The sequence below is a fragment of the Cupressus sempervirens genome, chromosome 2, assembly GCF_028749045.1.
Source record: "Cupressus sempervirens isolate cs-2001-9-10 chromosome 2, ASM2874904v1, whole genome shotgun sequence".
Lineage (NCBI taxonomy): Eukaryota > Viridiplantae > Streptophyta > Pinopsida > Cupressales > Cupressaceae > Cupressus > Cupressus sempervirens.
Window position 1 is genome coordinate 742623509 of NC_143119.1, and position 14992 is coordinate 742638500.

The window sequence follows — 14992 nt, forward strand, 5'->3', positions numbered from 1 at the left end:
AGAACTAAAGACAAAAATGAATATTTCTAAATACTTACTTATAGAATAGAAAGAGGCCAAAAAGTAACTAAACGACTTAAATGTCCATTATACTAAATATAACAATATTACTTTAATAATGAGATGCATTACAAAAGCTTTGTAATGATTTTATGATCTTATCCTAAATATAACAATATTACTTAGATAATAAGATAGATCACAAAAGCTTTGGAATGATTTTATGACCTTCTAGCTGACCATCTAATCAAGAGCAAAGTTGGAAAACTCTCACTTGGCAACAACTCGCCAAGCCCCAAAAAAAATTATTCGGTAAAAAATTGGCCATATTTTTTTGCAAAATTCAATGAGAAGATGCATGTAATGAGTTAATTAAAGATATTGGCAAAAAACTAACCTATGCTTTCATATCATGAATCGATACTTAATTGTTGCATTAAACAAAAGTGAGGAAAACTCCTTGTAAAATCGATTACAAAAAGATTTTTCCATAACTGAAATGATCAAGAATGTAATGGGCACCCCTGGATGTCCCAAAAACTAAACCAAATTGCTGAAAGGAATTATGTCAAACAGTTTGCATTCAACTTCTTATTTCTCCGTTTAATGTTTTAAACCCCTTATAACTCCGGAAATCAAACGTTTATTTGTTTGTTGTGTTTCATGCATGGAATTGGTATCATACAACATAAGCAAGAAAGAAACTACAATGATATGCAAAGTGGAAATGAACTACTGCTAATAAAATGTTATTTTCAGAATTCATAAAACCAAATACATGGCAGATTTATCAACTCACTAATTACTTCAGCAGTATTGACATAATACTCCAGCCCATGCTTTCGAACTTGCTGCTACAATACTTTGTCCTTCAATCAGTCCACTACCTTTATAATACCATTCCCTCAAAGCAGCATAAGCGTCGGACAAGTAGTGAAGAAGATATGAGCAAAATACCAAATCTGCCTGTAGTCGGAAATGCAACTAAATTGCCTGATAATGAAGCCAATAACAAAGAATTCCAAAGGCCAAACCCCAAGGGAATGACGTCTAGAATGTTACAAGAGAGGATAGACATCCTCAAATGCCAAGAACGGAGCTGCAACTCACACCAATTTCTTCTCATATTCAACCTGTCTAATGAAGCCACAAATGCTTCTTTTTATTCTATTCCCAAGGGTCCACTCAACTCATATGGGCAATGTGGGATAAAAGATGTGTAACATATAAAATATATATTAAAATACCCCTTATGTCTCCCTTGGGTACACATCACCATAAAATAAATATTAAAGTAACACTTTAATATTTTACAATTAAATTAGACGTTACTTTAATAAAACTTTAGGCATTAAAATGTATTAGCAATCGAACTCCGAATAATGCGAATGGTAGCTCATCGGAAAGCTCTCACCGAGGAGTATCGAATCCAATCACCAAAATTGACCTGCATTGTGTCTTGCCGACTTACTAAAAATAGTAAGTATGCCTGAAACTGAGTAAATCAACTTCGTTTTGGCCCAAACTGGAAATGACTAGGCCAAAACACTCCAAGATCCCATTAAACCCTTCGTTAGCCCTCGAGACCATGTAGAACAAGGCTAACGCACACACACTTGGTCAACTACTAAAAGAACATGAAGGCCAAAAGATGGGATCATTACAAAGAACTAAAGACAAAAATGAATATTTCTAAATACTTACTTATAGAATAGAAGAAGGCCAAAAAGTAACTAAACGACTTAAATGTCCATTATACTAAATATAACAATATTGCTTTAATAATTAGATGCATTACAAAAGCTTTGTAATGATTTTATGACCTTATCCTAAATATAACAATATTACTTAAATAATAAGATAGATTACAAAAGCTTTGGAATGATTTTATGACCTTCTAGCTAACCATCTAATCAAGAGCAAAGTTGGAAAACTCTCACTTGGCAACAACTCGCCAAGCCCCAAAAAAATAATTCGGTAAAAAGTCAGCGAATTTTTTTTGCAAAATTCAATGAGAAGATGCATGTAATGAGTTAATTAAAGATAACACAAAAGAAACAAGCAGAGTTTAGATATATAATGCATAGTGGGTACAAAATTGCATTCTCATGCAGAATGTTGATGGCAGGAAGCTAAGTCACAGGATTCGGCGAATCCCAAGCATGAGATTCGGATTTTGCCGAATATTAATTTTTCCCAAAATATTCGATGAAAATCGTCAGTGTTCGCGGACAAAAATTGGGATTTTTTTTTAATTGTTATAAACATTTAAAAACTACTATTCCAGGCATTTGGTAACATATTTTAGGGTTTTGGAACCATTTTTTTCAGCCCTAAAACGCACAGAATTCTGAAAACAAAGGATTCAACAAACGTTTTAACAATGGTTTGTACAGTCATGTAGGGATGGAGTGTGCACATGCGAAATTTCCAGCTCTTGTAGACGATTGTGCATAGGCTCCTACAGACGACAACAATTTTCCTTTTGCCTGCAATTTTCCGGCTCCCGCGTCTGCAAATTCCTCGAATGTCTTCTTAAATTTATTTCATGTAATTATATAGTTAAGTTTATTTCATGTAATAATATAAAGTAAGTCTTTGCTAAATTTATTTTAATGTAAAAGTCTTGGTTAAATTTATTTAATAATGTTATGTAATAAAGTATTTATTAGGTTGATTTCATTGTAATGTATAAATGTATTGTTTGTTTTATTAAATTTATTAAGTACAAATGAAATAATATTCACTAATCTTAGGTTTATTTCGTTATAATGTAATAATGCATATATTATATTTATTCATTTCAAATTAATTTTTGTTTTATTAAATTTGTTAAGTATAAATGAAATGTTTTAAAAATATATTATTTTTGAAGTAATACAGTTGATTCTTTAAATTTTAAAATGTTTGAGTAAATAGGTCATTAGAAATGTATTTAATCAATCTATTAAATTAATGTGAAATGAAATTTTTATTTTATACTTAATATATACTATGTTTTATACTCTATAAATGTGTCATCATGTTTATAAAGTTTTTAAATCTATTAGGCAATTTTAATTATTTTGATAATCTATGGGATATATTAAATATATTTAAGAAATAATTAAAATTATATAAGACGAATTTAATTCGAATTTTTTTCCGAATTTTTTCTCTTGTCGAACTTCATTCGAATTTTATAGTCGTCGAACTCAAATTCGAATTCGAACCTTGTGACTTAGGCAGGAAGCAAAATAGTAAATAGTTTGTGTCAAGCTAGAAGTAAATAAATCATTACAATCACAACTTCCTCTTCCCAGCTCTACAAGCATACTGTAATTCTCTATTTTATATAATATATATAGGCTTTTTGCTGCTTGTTTTTAACAAACCAAAGATTCAAAAAACTATTATTTTAAAAATAAAAAAAATTTAAACTAGCCAGTCAGCAATAATTCCACTTGCCGAGTTGCGAGTAAATCTGGGAAAAACTCGCCAGTCCTAAAAACTCAATGATTACTTGAAACTCGCCGATTTTTTGGCAATTATGTTAACTGTGATCAAGAGCTTGCCCAAAAGATATACAAGATATTCTTACAGACATTCAAACAATGTTTGATCTACTAGTTGTTCTTCAAGGTTACAAAAGTTTATTACAAAGTTTAGACAAATAAGCATCAATACAATCTCCAAAATACAATAAATACCCACATCTAGAAATTTAAACCCTACGGTTCCCATGTTATATTTCTACTACTAGTTAATCATTCTCTTTTTCCATTCTCCTCCAAATATGAATTGCTTTTTGATTCTCAACACCTAACCATGAAGAATGTCAGTTCTACAATAAATATGACATACCCATGGATAGGATAGCACAGTGCCAAGATCGCCCATATCTATCCAGCATTATTTTCCTAATATCATGCCATGATTGTAGCATTGAAGCATCAGATAATATTCTTCCCTGCCCTAAAAAATGTACCAAGTATATATAGTACAGTTGGAACTGATGTACAAACTGAGAAACAGCCCAAAACATTTGCCTTAGATAAAGATAACAATAAATTTTATTAATGTCCAACAACTGACCACAACTGGAACAAATGGATTGAAGCGCCTAATAAGAGAACGACCAACAACAAGAACACCAAACAGCAAAGAGAAAATAAAGAGGAGTAGAAAGAATGAAAGAGAAACCATGACCTAGAGAACCCTGAGGACAGTGGACGGGGAGAAAGTGCAACCCAAAGCCACCAAACAAAGCTAGGGAACCAAGGAAACAGAGAAAGCCACAAAACCGAAGGATACTACATAGATTTGATAGGGGGCAATGTCCATGATGTTGCGTCTCGAGGTGAGCCACATGGCTTGGAGGAATGGATCTCTACAAGTAGGATCTACAGGGACTCACAAACCTGGGATGAGAAGGCGAAGCTAAGTGCCTTTTGATGTCGCGCACCATCCCAAGAAAGAAAGAGGTGATGAGCTGATCGAATAAAGGGCGCAAGAAGCACTAAAAAGAGTGATCTTGCAAGTGAATGGCCTCCAAATGATAGAGAGAAACACGTCACCAACCAATCCGTGTACTTGAAGGAGAAGAGAGAATGACCAAAAGACAATAGAACCTACCTCTAATCGTGTAGTAGATAGGACAACCAAAGGTAAAGTGCTCCTCAGACTCCATCTCCTTAAGAGTACAAAGCTGACAAATCCTATCACACCTATCCAACAAGTGATCAATCTCAGCACGAAGATGGTGGGAACCCACTTTGAAGTTTGAACGACCCAAGCGAAATCCTTAGGGAATGTGGTTAGTGTCAAGAAGTGAAGAAATGGTAGACAATGATGCCATCCCAAATCTCCAAAAAGGGCTCAGTATAAAAAGCCATCTTTGAGGGAAGCCCCCTCGTAGCTGTTGACCCAGGAGATATGAATATACTACCTGTAAATTTCATCTCCGATGCATATGTTCAGCTTCTTCTTGGGTGGGAGGGAGGTGGATAAGGACATACAAAGAGAACTAGAACGAGGGAAGGTAGTCAATCTCAATCCCAATAGTACTCAAAAGTGTTGTGGCTCCAGCCAACCAACCACAAGATTGACTAGAGCGAGTAGTTGAAAGAACAAGGGACTCCGAGGAGCAGTAGGCGAGGTAGGGATACCTTAGGTGACCCTCACAGGAGTCAGCAAATTCATGAAGACATTGCAGCAATAACCAAACTTATCCACTTCATACACATACTATGGCCATTTACCCTTTTTCAATCACCAAAAACATATGAAAATCAATGCCCTTATGATGAATAGACAACAACATGAGAAGAAATTGATAGTTGGTTGCAAGGTCATATCATGTCAATAATAGCATTGTGGAATGTGCTAGGAGTTCGATAGAATTTTCAATTAGAATGACAAAGTTATGAAACTTTGCATGAAAAGGGGAAGAGGTTAAAGTATATTTCAAAATCCAAAAATTTGAGATGCCAAGAATAACAAGTCTAAAATTCCAAAATTTGGGATCTCAAGATTGGCAGGATCAAAATCTTGGAATTTGGGATGCTAGATAGAAAAGTCCAAAATTCCTAATTTTGGAATGCTAAGAGCAGCAAGTCCAAAATTCTGAAATTAAAGGAAATGGGGGTCAACTCGAATAAAAAGACTTTGGAGAAAAGGCATGTAATGATGAGAAAGTTCGAAAATTTGAAAATGAAGGAAAAGGAAAAGGGAAGTTCAAAGGGAAGATATGCCAAGGAGCTCTAACAACAATGTTAGGATGACCAAATCTAAAATCCAAAATTTAAAAGAAATAAGACTTAGAGGGAAAAGGGGGACTATAGAGGAAGGATATATTGGGATGAGAAAGTCCAATATCTTGATTTGAAGAAAAGGGATTGTGGAAAAGGGGGAGTTCAAAGAAAACGCATGCCAAGGAGGGAAAATCTAAACAAGATGCCAAAATGACATATAACGTATTCCCAAAATTGTAAAAATAGGACACTTCAAACCAAAGTTCCCATACTCAGACCTGGCCTTGACTCGGCAAGGGTAAGTCAACTCGTGGACCAACTCGGACTCGATCATGGCTCGGCAATGACTCGACAAAGTGACAAAACCCTTGAAATTTTTATGAAGATTTACCCTTGCCTTCACCCTTTTGTTATTATATATTGAAACTGACAAGGCTGACCCAACTTGCCGACTTGAGATACTCGCCCAACTTGCAGAGAGTCCTAGAACTATGCTTCAAATTTCAAACAAAAGGCATGCTACGATGAGCAAGTTCAAAATCCTAAAATTGAAATGGAACATACTTCGAGTGAGAAAGGGAGTTTAGAGGAAAGGTATGTCATAAAGGACAACTTTGAAGAGGATGTTGGGATGTCCAAGTCCAAAATCCTAAACTAGTGTAAAACTACCTATGGAAATACCAAAATACTAGGGATTGACGAAAAATGGACCTTTTAACAAATTTCACTAAGGATATTTATTAACAAAACTTTGAAAGAACAATCTTCGGGGGATTGTGGAAAAGGGGGAATACAAAGAAAAGGCATGCCATGGAGCACAAATCTAGCCAAGATGCCAAAAGGACAAATTATAAATTGTAAAAATTGTAAAAAAAGGACACTACAAACAAAAGGCTTGCTAAGATGACCAAGTTCAGAATCCTGAAATTGAAGGAGAAAGTACTTAGAGTGAGAAAGGGAGTTGAAACCACCTAAAGAAATGCCAAAATACTAGACATTGACCCAAAAAGGACCTTTTAACAAATTTCACTAAGGATATTTGGTAAGAACACTTTGAATGGACAATTTAAATAGACCCAACTAGACATTTCTCAAATCAGATATCATTGGACAAGGTCAAATGTATAACATGATCCTCTGCATTCTGGTTACATTACATTGAATTCCACCTCTAAAAATAAAGCAAGAATTTCTCTTTTCTTGTGCAATCGTGCTCTGTATGAATTTGAGCCCAATCTGACCTTGTATGATTGTATCAGCAGCATGATTATTGTCTTGTCTTTTCATTAGACATCCATTTTATTTATTTTAAAGGAGTTTATGTTTTATGTACTCATGAATAATGGTATAATTTGAAGAAAACTAAACCCATGTCTGTCCTTTGGAGCAACAAGCAGGCTACTAGCGTTTTTAACTTCTTTATTGAAAAGCTATAGTTGCAATTTGCCCTATCTGGTAGGGACACCTTTCCCCATAAAAACAGAAAAGACTAATAAAGCAAAGATTCCTGAAGTAATCAAAAGGAATGCACAAGCGAATTACCATGTATCACTATAAAACTAAACAGTCTCTTAAAATATGTGCCTAGAAGCACAATTCAAACTAATTTATCCTGCTCAAGCATTCACTAAAATTATAACGATACTGTTGACAATATATAATTATGACGATTCAAATAAATTATAACTGTACTGTCTACAATATCTCAATTACCACAACATCTTAACCTAGCCAAACATTTACCTCTGCAGTAATCGGCGATTTGGCTCAGGAAATGTCTCAGCAACAGCCAACCGCATCGCTGCAATCCGAGCCTCCTTGCCTTCCATTCCTGCGAATGATCCAACATATGCTTAGAAAAAATTAATTTGAAAATTCGATTAGAATGTTGAAATATTGTCATTTGATATCAAAGAAACCAGATCAATTGATGAAAGAAATTATGACAATATTTTAAAAGAAGATCAACTAATATTCCTAAGGCTGAGAATTAGTTATGAGAACCAGTGATGAATATAGGACAACTGATTACCACTCATAAACAGCAGCAAGCACTATTAGAAAGAACAAACTAACAAGCAGGAAGTGATCTCATTATTGCAAAGATCTGAATTTGTTAAAAAAGTAATTATATTTTAAAATTACAAAGCAGCATCTACATTAAGAAATGTGTATTTTGGGCGACACCTTCCAAGTACAAATCTGCACTTCCTTAATAAGACAAATTTGTATTATTCACTTGTCATATTCGCAAAAGTGCAGTGATTAATGAAGTGAAAAGGTGCAATCTATTTTGGTGTGGAGTTATGTTTTATGAAAAGGCCATAATCATGATAATAAGGCAACGAATTATGAAGGACAGAGATTCACTTTATGGAAATTACTATAATTGGTCATAGAAATAATTTATGCAAAAAAATAATAAAAGACTTAGTTTGCACAAAGGGTGTGATACATGAAATGGAAGACGGGTGACAAATTTGAGAAGGCATGACCTTTGAAAGAAGCATATCTTAATACATGTATTTCAATAAAGATTGGAAATGAAAGTGAAGTGTTTGCGTTGTGTGAATAAAAAGGGAACAAATAAATACATACACCAGATTGGAGAGAGGAATTGTGTGAAAATCACTTTTGAAATGAGGTGAGAAGATTAAAGGCTGATTGCAGAAGTGATTCTGATCTTTTTGTGAAGGATTCATAATAAGATAAGGAGTAGAAGATTTCTAGTCTTGTAGACTTGTGACCAGTTTTATTGTAGGCTCAAGGAGCAGTTGATGTGCTGATATAAAGGGGAGATTTTAATCTCTTTGTGGCAATTTGGTGGTCAGATCTATAGCAGATTTAAGGGAAAATTATTAGAAGTTAAGAAAGGAGTTGCATTTTTTTGTGAAAATACTTCTGAATGAGCAGTTGGTGCCTCTAGTGATTTTGTGCTCACGAATCAAATGAGGGGTTGGTGCCTCCAACATTGTAAAATAACTATTACTCATATAAAGAAAACATACTGTTAGAGAAATTGTGTTATTATGTTCTTTACTCTTCAACAGTGGTTGTAATTGTTAATACTGATTCACACCCATCCCCGTCCTCAGTATAACCATGTACACAACAGAGAAAACCTCCCTATTAATAATTTATAAAACTGATTAAAAATTTAACTGCTGTTGTTAAATAACAAGGCTAAATTTGTGGTGGAGGAGCAAATATATTTGTGTCTAGCATCAAGGATCACAACAACTTAACATAATAGAGCTAGACTAGAAGGCTAAATTTGTGGTGGAGGAGCAAATATATTTGTGTCTAGCATCAAGGATCACAGCAACTTGACATAATAGAGCTAGACTAGAAGACCTCAGCAAAGATATCATTACATTAAAAGATACAATAATACTTCATCTGCAATCAGAATTTCAAAAATACCATGTTCTATACCAGATAGTATACTTGTCTGTAAAATAAATCACCTTTTGTTTAGCATTATAATGCTTGAAATTGTTTTGCCTTTGCACCGCACAAAACTGTTTGCAGACATACCAAACCCATCTGTATTATCATTTTGCAATAATGTGCAGAAATTAGACTTACACGGAATTTGTGACTATCATTCATTTATCCACTTTCTAACTCGTTCCAACTCTCTCAACACGTGTTTTATTTGATCAACAACTTTAATTGCCATTCCTAGTCATTACGTTTGAAACACTATTTGAAATATATCCATCCTTTTTACATCAGGGCAACCAAGTTCTTCAATTTTGTGAAGTCTATGGAGAGACAAAATCACAATATAAATCTAAGGATCATATATGTATAAGTTCGAAGTTTGATGTGCCATCAATTATAGATAGACAATAATATATATCAACTATTAAGTATGAAACAAGCTTACAATCAAGAGGACAAGCAAATATAAAACAGATTCGCATGGGATGATGGCAAGTATGGATGAACATTCATAGTGGCATCAGCAGAGGGGTCCTGGGTCAGTAATCCGCTAATGAAGAAGGACAGCCATATTGACAAACATGATTATCAATAGGAAACTAAACATATGGTTATTTATCCAACGATCAAAAGCAACAAATAAAAACCAGCATCTGTTATGAAAATTGATTGAGTCATTAGTGATATAATTCATCAGTGTAATTATGGAGATAATTAGAGACTATGAAAGTTTACACATAATCCGTTGGAAGATATTAATTCAGTGATTGTTCAACTGGCATGCAACAGGTAAAACATTAAATGGGCCGCATGTGCACTAACGAGATTCGGCATAATAGTCTTCTCTCAGAATATACTAAATGGTGATAAATGTATGAAAGGGTGACCACATGGATATTGAGTCTAAATTCAATAACATAGAAACTCAAATGAAGGTGATTATCTCATGTACAGTGAATCAGTTCCACAATGCTGTTAAAAAGAAGATATCGATGAAGTAATCTTATTTGCTCAACACATGGGTTTTATTTCCTCAAACAACTTTAATTGCCATTTCTAGTCATTACATTTGAAACCCTATTTGTCATATCTCCATCCTTTTTACATCAGGGCAACCAAGTTCTTCAATTTTGTGAAGTCTATGGAGCGACAAAATCACAATATAAATCTAAGGATCATACATGAAGAAGTTAGAAGTTTGATGTGTTGTCAATTATAGATAGACAATAATATATATCAACTATCAAGTATGAAACAAGGTTAGAATCAAGAGGACAAGCAAATATAAAACAGACTCGCATGGGATGATGACAAGTATGGATTAACATTCATAGAGGTATCAGCATAGGGGTCAGTAATCGGCTAATGAAGAATAACAGCCATATTGACAAATATGATTATCAATAGGAAACTAAACATATGGTTATTTGTCCAATGATCAAAAACAACAAATAATAACCAGCATCTGTTATGAAAATTGATTGAGTCATCGGAGATATAACTAGTCAGTGTGATTATGGAGATAATTAGAGACTGAAAGTTTACACATAATCCATTGGAAGATATTTATTTTCAGTGATTGTCCAATTGGCATGCAACAGGTAAAATTAAATAGGCAGCATGCGCACTACCGAGATTTACCATAATAGTCTTCTCTCAGAATACACTAAATGGTGATAAATGTATGAAAGGGTTACCACGTAGACATTGAGTCTAATGTCAACAGCATAGAAACTCAAATGAAGGTGATTATCTCATGTGCAGTGAATTAGTTCCATAAGTGCTGTTAAAAAGAAGTAAGATATCGATGAAGTGATCTATAGTGCGTGCCCTAGTTTGCATTTTGCTATTGTTGTCAAACTCCTTCTTGGTGAATTTTCTATTAATTAAGTCTAATTAAAAGATTTAATTAATGATTTAATTTAATAAAAAATAATATAATATTTTAATATTTATTTTATTTAATTAATTGAGAAATTAATTAAATAAAAGAATTAAATTTGGAGATGAAAGTTATAAATTTAAATTTGGAATGTTATAATATTTATTTAATTTAATAATAATATATTTAGAGTTCATTTTTATAATAAATGCTAAATAATATTATTTAAGCTAATAAATATTTTATCAATTAAGTTTCAAAAATAAACTTAAAAGTCGAAAAGAAATTAATTTATTAATAATTTCATGATAAGTATGTGAGATTTAAAATTAATAAATTAAATTGAAAAGGTTAAAGTGAATATTAAATAAATCAATGTGCATTATTTTAATACTTATTCACATAGGAGTATGCGAACTCTTTTAAATTGTCATGTTGACAACACAGGAGTTTGCACTCTAATTATGCATGTGTTGTCTACACCTAGGAGTTAGCACATTATTTGAGCACATGGTGTCTACAACATTCTAGACACCTCATCATGTTTATCTTCTTATCGTGGAAGTTATGTGCTTAGTTGTCATGCTTATCTCCTAGTTCTTTCTAGACACATTCTAGATGCATCTTAGAGGCCTTTATATACAGGCTCTCCTAGTATGCTTCTACATCCTCATGTGCTTCTAAAAGCTCATATGCTTCTACAAGCACTCCTAGTCACTTGGGGGGGTTCAATTCTTGGAGGAATTGTGAATGTTGGAGAAGGAAGGAATTTTCGAAAAAGATAAGGTTCTGAGAGGAGGAGCTTCTCTACAATTTTCTAAGGCGTAGTGAATTAGCATCAGTGTCCAGGTAGGCACTCGTGATTATTTCGCATATTTTATTACGCTCTTTCTTTTCCTGTCTTCATCATGTCTGTTATGTGTGTCTGAATAATTCTTTATAAATGAATCTTCAATTTTGTAATTCGGGCATGCATATTGTTTCATCCAGTTATGGGAATTAAAAATATCATTGCAACCTTCCCCTAGTGAAATCAAAATTTGGAAATTGATTCGGGTTTGGGTTCGAAATTAAATAGAATCTTATTATTATGCATTAGTTTTATATGATTTATTAACTAATCTAATTTAATTTAATTTAATTAAGATTAGTTAATAGTAGAAGAAGTGTAATTAATTATTAGTCAATTTAAGTAAATGGATTTTTTAATGAGGGCAAATTAAAAGAAAAGAGATATTAATAAGTGTTTAGTGGAATTAAATAATTGAACTATTAATGAGATTGATTTTACTTAAAATCAATGAAGATTATTTTAAATAAATGATTGTCCTTGAAGTGTTTTAAAGAAATTGTAAACTAATTATTTGAAAGTTGATAAGTATTATTCTTATGATTTGAATAATGGGAGATGCTCTTGGAATTAAGGGAATTTCATTTAATTATTAGTAACATTGATTTTAGTAAAATAATGCAATGATTTTATTAAAAGTCAATGGGAATTAGTTTAATGATTTAAATAGGTAAATAATTATCTTTTGATTATTTTGGAAAATTGTTTTTAAATAATAGAGGGATAATTCTATGTTGACTTGGAGGTCAAACGAAGAATCTTATAGCGAAAACTGAAACCGCATATTTTGCTTAACCATGTGATTGCGAAAACAAACTAAAATAGGTGTTTGTATCTTGTTCATTATGCTATCCATGTTTGGGGTTTGAGTGGTCCCAGAGTGTTGACCAATTAGGACGTCTACCAAAGGCTTGGGAGTCATGCAAATGTGATGGCATGTTGATGTTATTTGATCTCGATCTTTTTAAGACCCAACCATGGTAATGTGATCATATGCTCTATGTTGTATTTATTGTTCATTGATGCTCATCAATCTTCTTCTGTGAAGCTAAGGTGTATGATTATGAGATACTTGACTTAACCATTGTTGAGTCATCGATCAATCGTACTTGGATTACTTTCCAGTCGCCTTGATGGGACTGAAGTGTTGATGTTGTCATGTTGTGGCATGTTTGACTTGACTATTTTGGAGTCTTCGATTAGTATTATTTGCTTTGAGAAGTCTTTTTGGTTGCTTGTTGAGAACCAATGGATATTGTGATTTATTTTGAGATTCCTTATGGTTGCTTGTTGAGAACCGATGGATGTTGTGATTTATCATTGATATGGATATTGAGATTTATTTTGGAATACTATACAATTGCTCGATGAGGACCGATGGATATTGTGATTATCATTGATACCTTCAGTTGCCAATAGAGAACTATTGCGTTCATGATTATCAATGGATGCTTTTCAATTGCTCAAGGAGATTTGATGTTCTTATTGTGGATTATCTTTTGTATTTTTCCAGTCGCTTGTTTAGGACTGAGGTGATTTTGTGATTTATGATTCCATGAGCCTAGGGTAGGTTATCTACTTGTAGTGTCGGGAAGTGGCTTGCAATGGGGGTCGGGGCCCTAAGTGGCTGCCAGGGTAACTCATTGTAAGTTATTTAATAAGTGAAAACATTACACTAAATGGGTATTAAAATGAACCTAATAAGATAATTGTATGTTCTTGCCCATGCCTCGACAAACTAGGATGGGAGTAGAGAGAACGCTTGGTTGCGACCTTGCATTCCGTAGTATGCCTCGTCAGTACGAGAGGATACTAGTGACCGCATAGGGATCACTAGGGGGCCGGGGTCTATTGAGAGACTACCAAGGTAACTCTAGCGTGATTCGTGCGATGACACTTTCCCGCTTACATAGTAGGTTTCCTATATGTCTTTGTTGTGCCTCTGGGAAGTAGATGTCAATCTATGTATTGGAACCTTTGAGTTAGCATACTTCTAGGATTCCTGGACTTAGAGAGTACTTGTGTTATGTGATTTGTTATCTTGTGTTATGTGATTTGATATCATGTTTGGGACTTGAGATTATCTCCTCAGCACGATGGAAGTGGGCTATTTAGGTTCCACGCGGTCGGGTGGTAGTGCTTTTTCACTCTTACCATTTGAGATCCGTCCCTACTCACCGTGGCTAGAGCATTCTTTGTTGGTATTTATCTTCATTCTGTTCATGGATCATTATGATGGATGTTATTCACTGGTATGTTTCTTTATATTGATGATTAGCATGTGATAGATGATGTTATTTGCTTTGAAAGATCATCTTATGTTATATTCATGCATGTTAGGTTTAGCATGTTAGATTTCCTTCTGCATATGTTGTAGTATGTTTTAGGAGTGACATCCCTACTATGATAATACTGATGATCTCTTCGGTGGCTTGGGATGTTACACGCGAGGGATGGCTAGGGCGCGCAAGGGATGGCTAGGGCCCACGATGGTCTAATGATGCTATTGGCGATTGGGAGGAACCGCGCACTTAGTTATGTTTTATTGATGATGGATGTATCATGTATATTATGGACATTGGACTTTTTAATTATTCTTTCATGTGGATGTGGTAGTTGATTAGACTTAGTTTTAATTAGATTAAATGTGACTCAACGCCTTGGGATCCTTAAGGAATGTAACCTGTTATGTATGCTTCAGTTGAATGTACGTTATTGCTTCCGTTACTATGTGTTTGAAGTGAATGGTTTATCTTTCATGATTTAAACAAATTGTTTGGCAAACTTAGTAAAACTTTAGGTTAATTCTTTTGGATCCCTCGGTGGGGCGTTACATGATCTCCCCATAATATGGTTTGAGTATGAACCATAGCCATTTAAAAAATTATTGTCTTCCATAAATGATTTGTGTTATCAACCCATGAAGAAACAATCTATTATGATAAAGTATGATAAAGCATGATGATGATTATATCAATGACTAAGAGAAATTGTTAATAATAATAACAAAGACTATTACTGACTAGTCAAAAGGTTCATCATCAAGAATAGTTAATACGTGGATGGATGTATATCATCAAT

The 14992-nt window shown here is 33.7% G+C and overlaps 1 protein-coding gene across 2 annotated transcripts in view; it reads right to left on the bottom strand.

Annotated features, from left to right (window-relative positions):
* LOC149575517 (Rho GTPase activation protein (RhoGAP) with PH domain-containing protein) overlaps positions 1-14992 on the bottom strand; it is a 77859-nt gene that overhangs the window by 37739 nt on the left and 25128 nt on the right. For both annotated transcript variants that reach the window (XM_089815275.1, XM_089815276.1), the window contains exon 12: positions 7476-7563. In XM_089815275.1, coding sequence (XP_089671401.1) covers positions 7476-7563 — 88 coding nt within the window. The remainder of the gene's footprint in view (positions 1-7475; positions 7564-14992) is intronic.